The 823-nt window shown below is 63.2% G+C and overlaps 1 protein-coding gene across 1 annotated transcript in view; it reads right to left on the bottom strand.

Annotated features, from left to right (window-relative positions):
• The window catches only part of RARRES1 (retinoic acid receptor responder 1), a 28,242-nt gene extending 27,728 nt beyond the window's left edge, over positions 1–514 (bottom strand). The window contains exon 1 of the mRNA XM_008067647.2: positions 41–514. Coding sequence (XP_008065838.1) covers positions 41–514 — 474 coding nt within the window. The remainder of the gene's footprint in view (positions 1–40) is intronic.
• Positions 515–823: the final 309 nt, after the last annotated feature.

Here is an 823-nt window from a genome sequence, read left to right as displayed (position 1 = left end):
AGAGCTGGGGCTGTGACTCCCCGCAGGTGGAAGAGGGCACGGTGGGGACAGGGACGGGCCGCAGCGGACGTGGCGGGGGGCGTTCCTGTGGCTGGAGGCAGGCTGCGGGTAGCGCCGCGTTGAGCCGGACGGGAGCTCCGGGAGGCGGCGTGGTGGGTGGGTGGGTGGGTTTGCGATGCCAAGAAGGGGCGGTCCGACAGGGTAAGGTGAGGCCCGACCGGCCCGTTGCGCTTGGGAACAAGTAGGTCATTGCCAAGCTGGGTGCGAGGCAGATTTCAAGGCCGAGGGTGGAAGCTGGATTCCTGCGGGGTGCGGAGCGGATGGGTTTCAGGGAGGGGAGGCGGGAACTGTTTAGACATGTGCCGCGCAGGGCTGAAACAGCCTTGTTTGCAAACCACAGACAGAGGGGAGCCCAGGAGGAGCACGGGTCGGAGGGGAGAACCGGTACTGCCAAGTACTCCCAGCAATCTTTGCTCCATTCTTGGTTTTGTTGAGGGTCCACTCCCGTCCCCATGTGGGGCTAAAGGAAACCCCTGCTCCTTGCTGGTGGTGGTTGAGGCCCGGGATGAGATTTGAGGGTGACAGGTGGGGTGTCATTTAAGGAGACATTCTCCTTCCCTGCACTTCCTTTTCTGTCGGTCCCTTGTCCGTCTTTCCTTCCTCTGCAGATGACTGTGAGCGGCCTCCTGGGCTGGGCCCTGGGGATATGAGGGCGGACAAACGGATCAGCATCCCTGCCCTCCTGGAGCACCCCTTCTGGGCAGGCGAGGCCGTCAGCCTACTGCGCCGAGGGAATGCACCCTGTGTTGGATGCAGTGACATG

Source organism: Carlito syrichta, unplaced genomic scaffold (genome assembly GCF_000164805.1).
Source record: "Carlito syrichta isolate Samal-C Ts95f unplaced genomic scaffold, Tarsius_syrichta-2.0.1 Scaffold309726, whole genome shotgun sequence".
NCBI classification, from domain to species: domain Eukaryota; kingdom Metazoa; phylum Chordata; class Mammalia; order Primates; family Tarsiidae; genus Carlito; species Carlito syrichta.
Note: the sequence above shows the minus strand (reverse complement) of the source record. Positions and strands in the feature narration are given on the sequence as shown.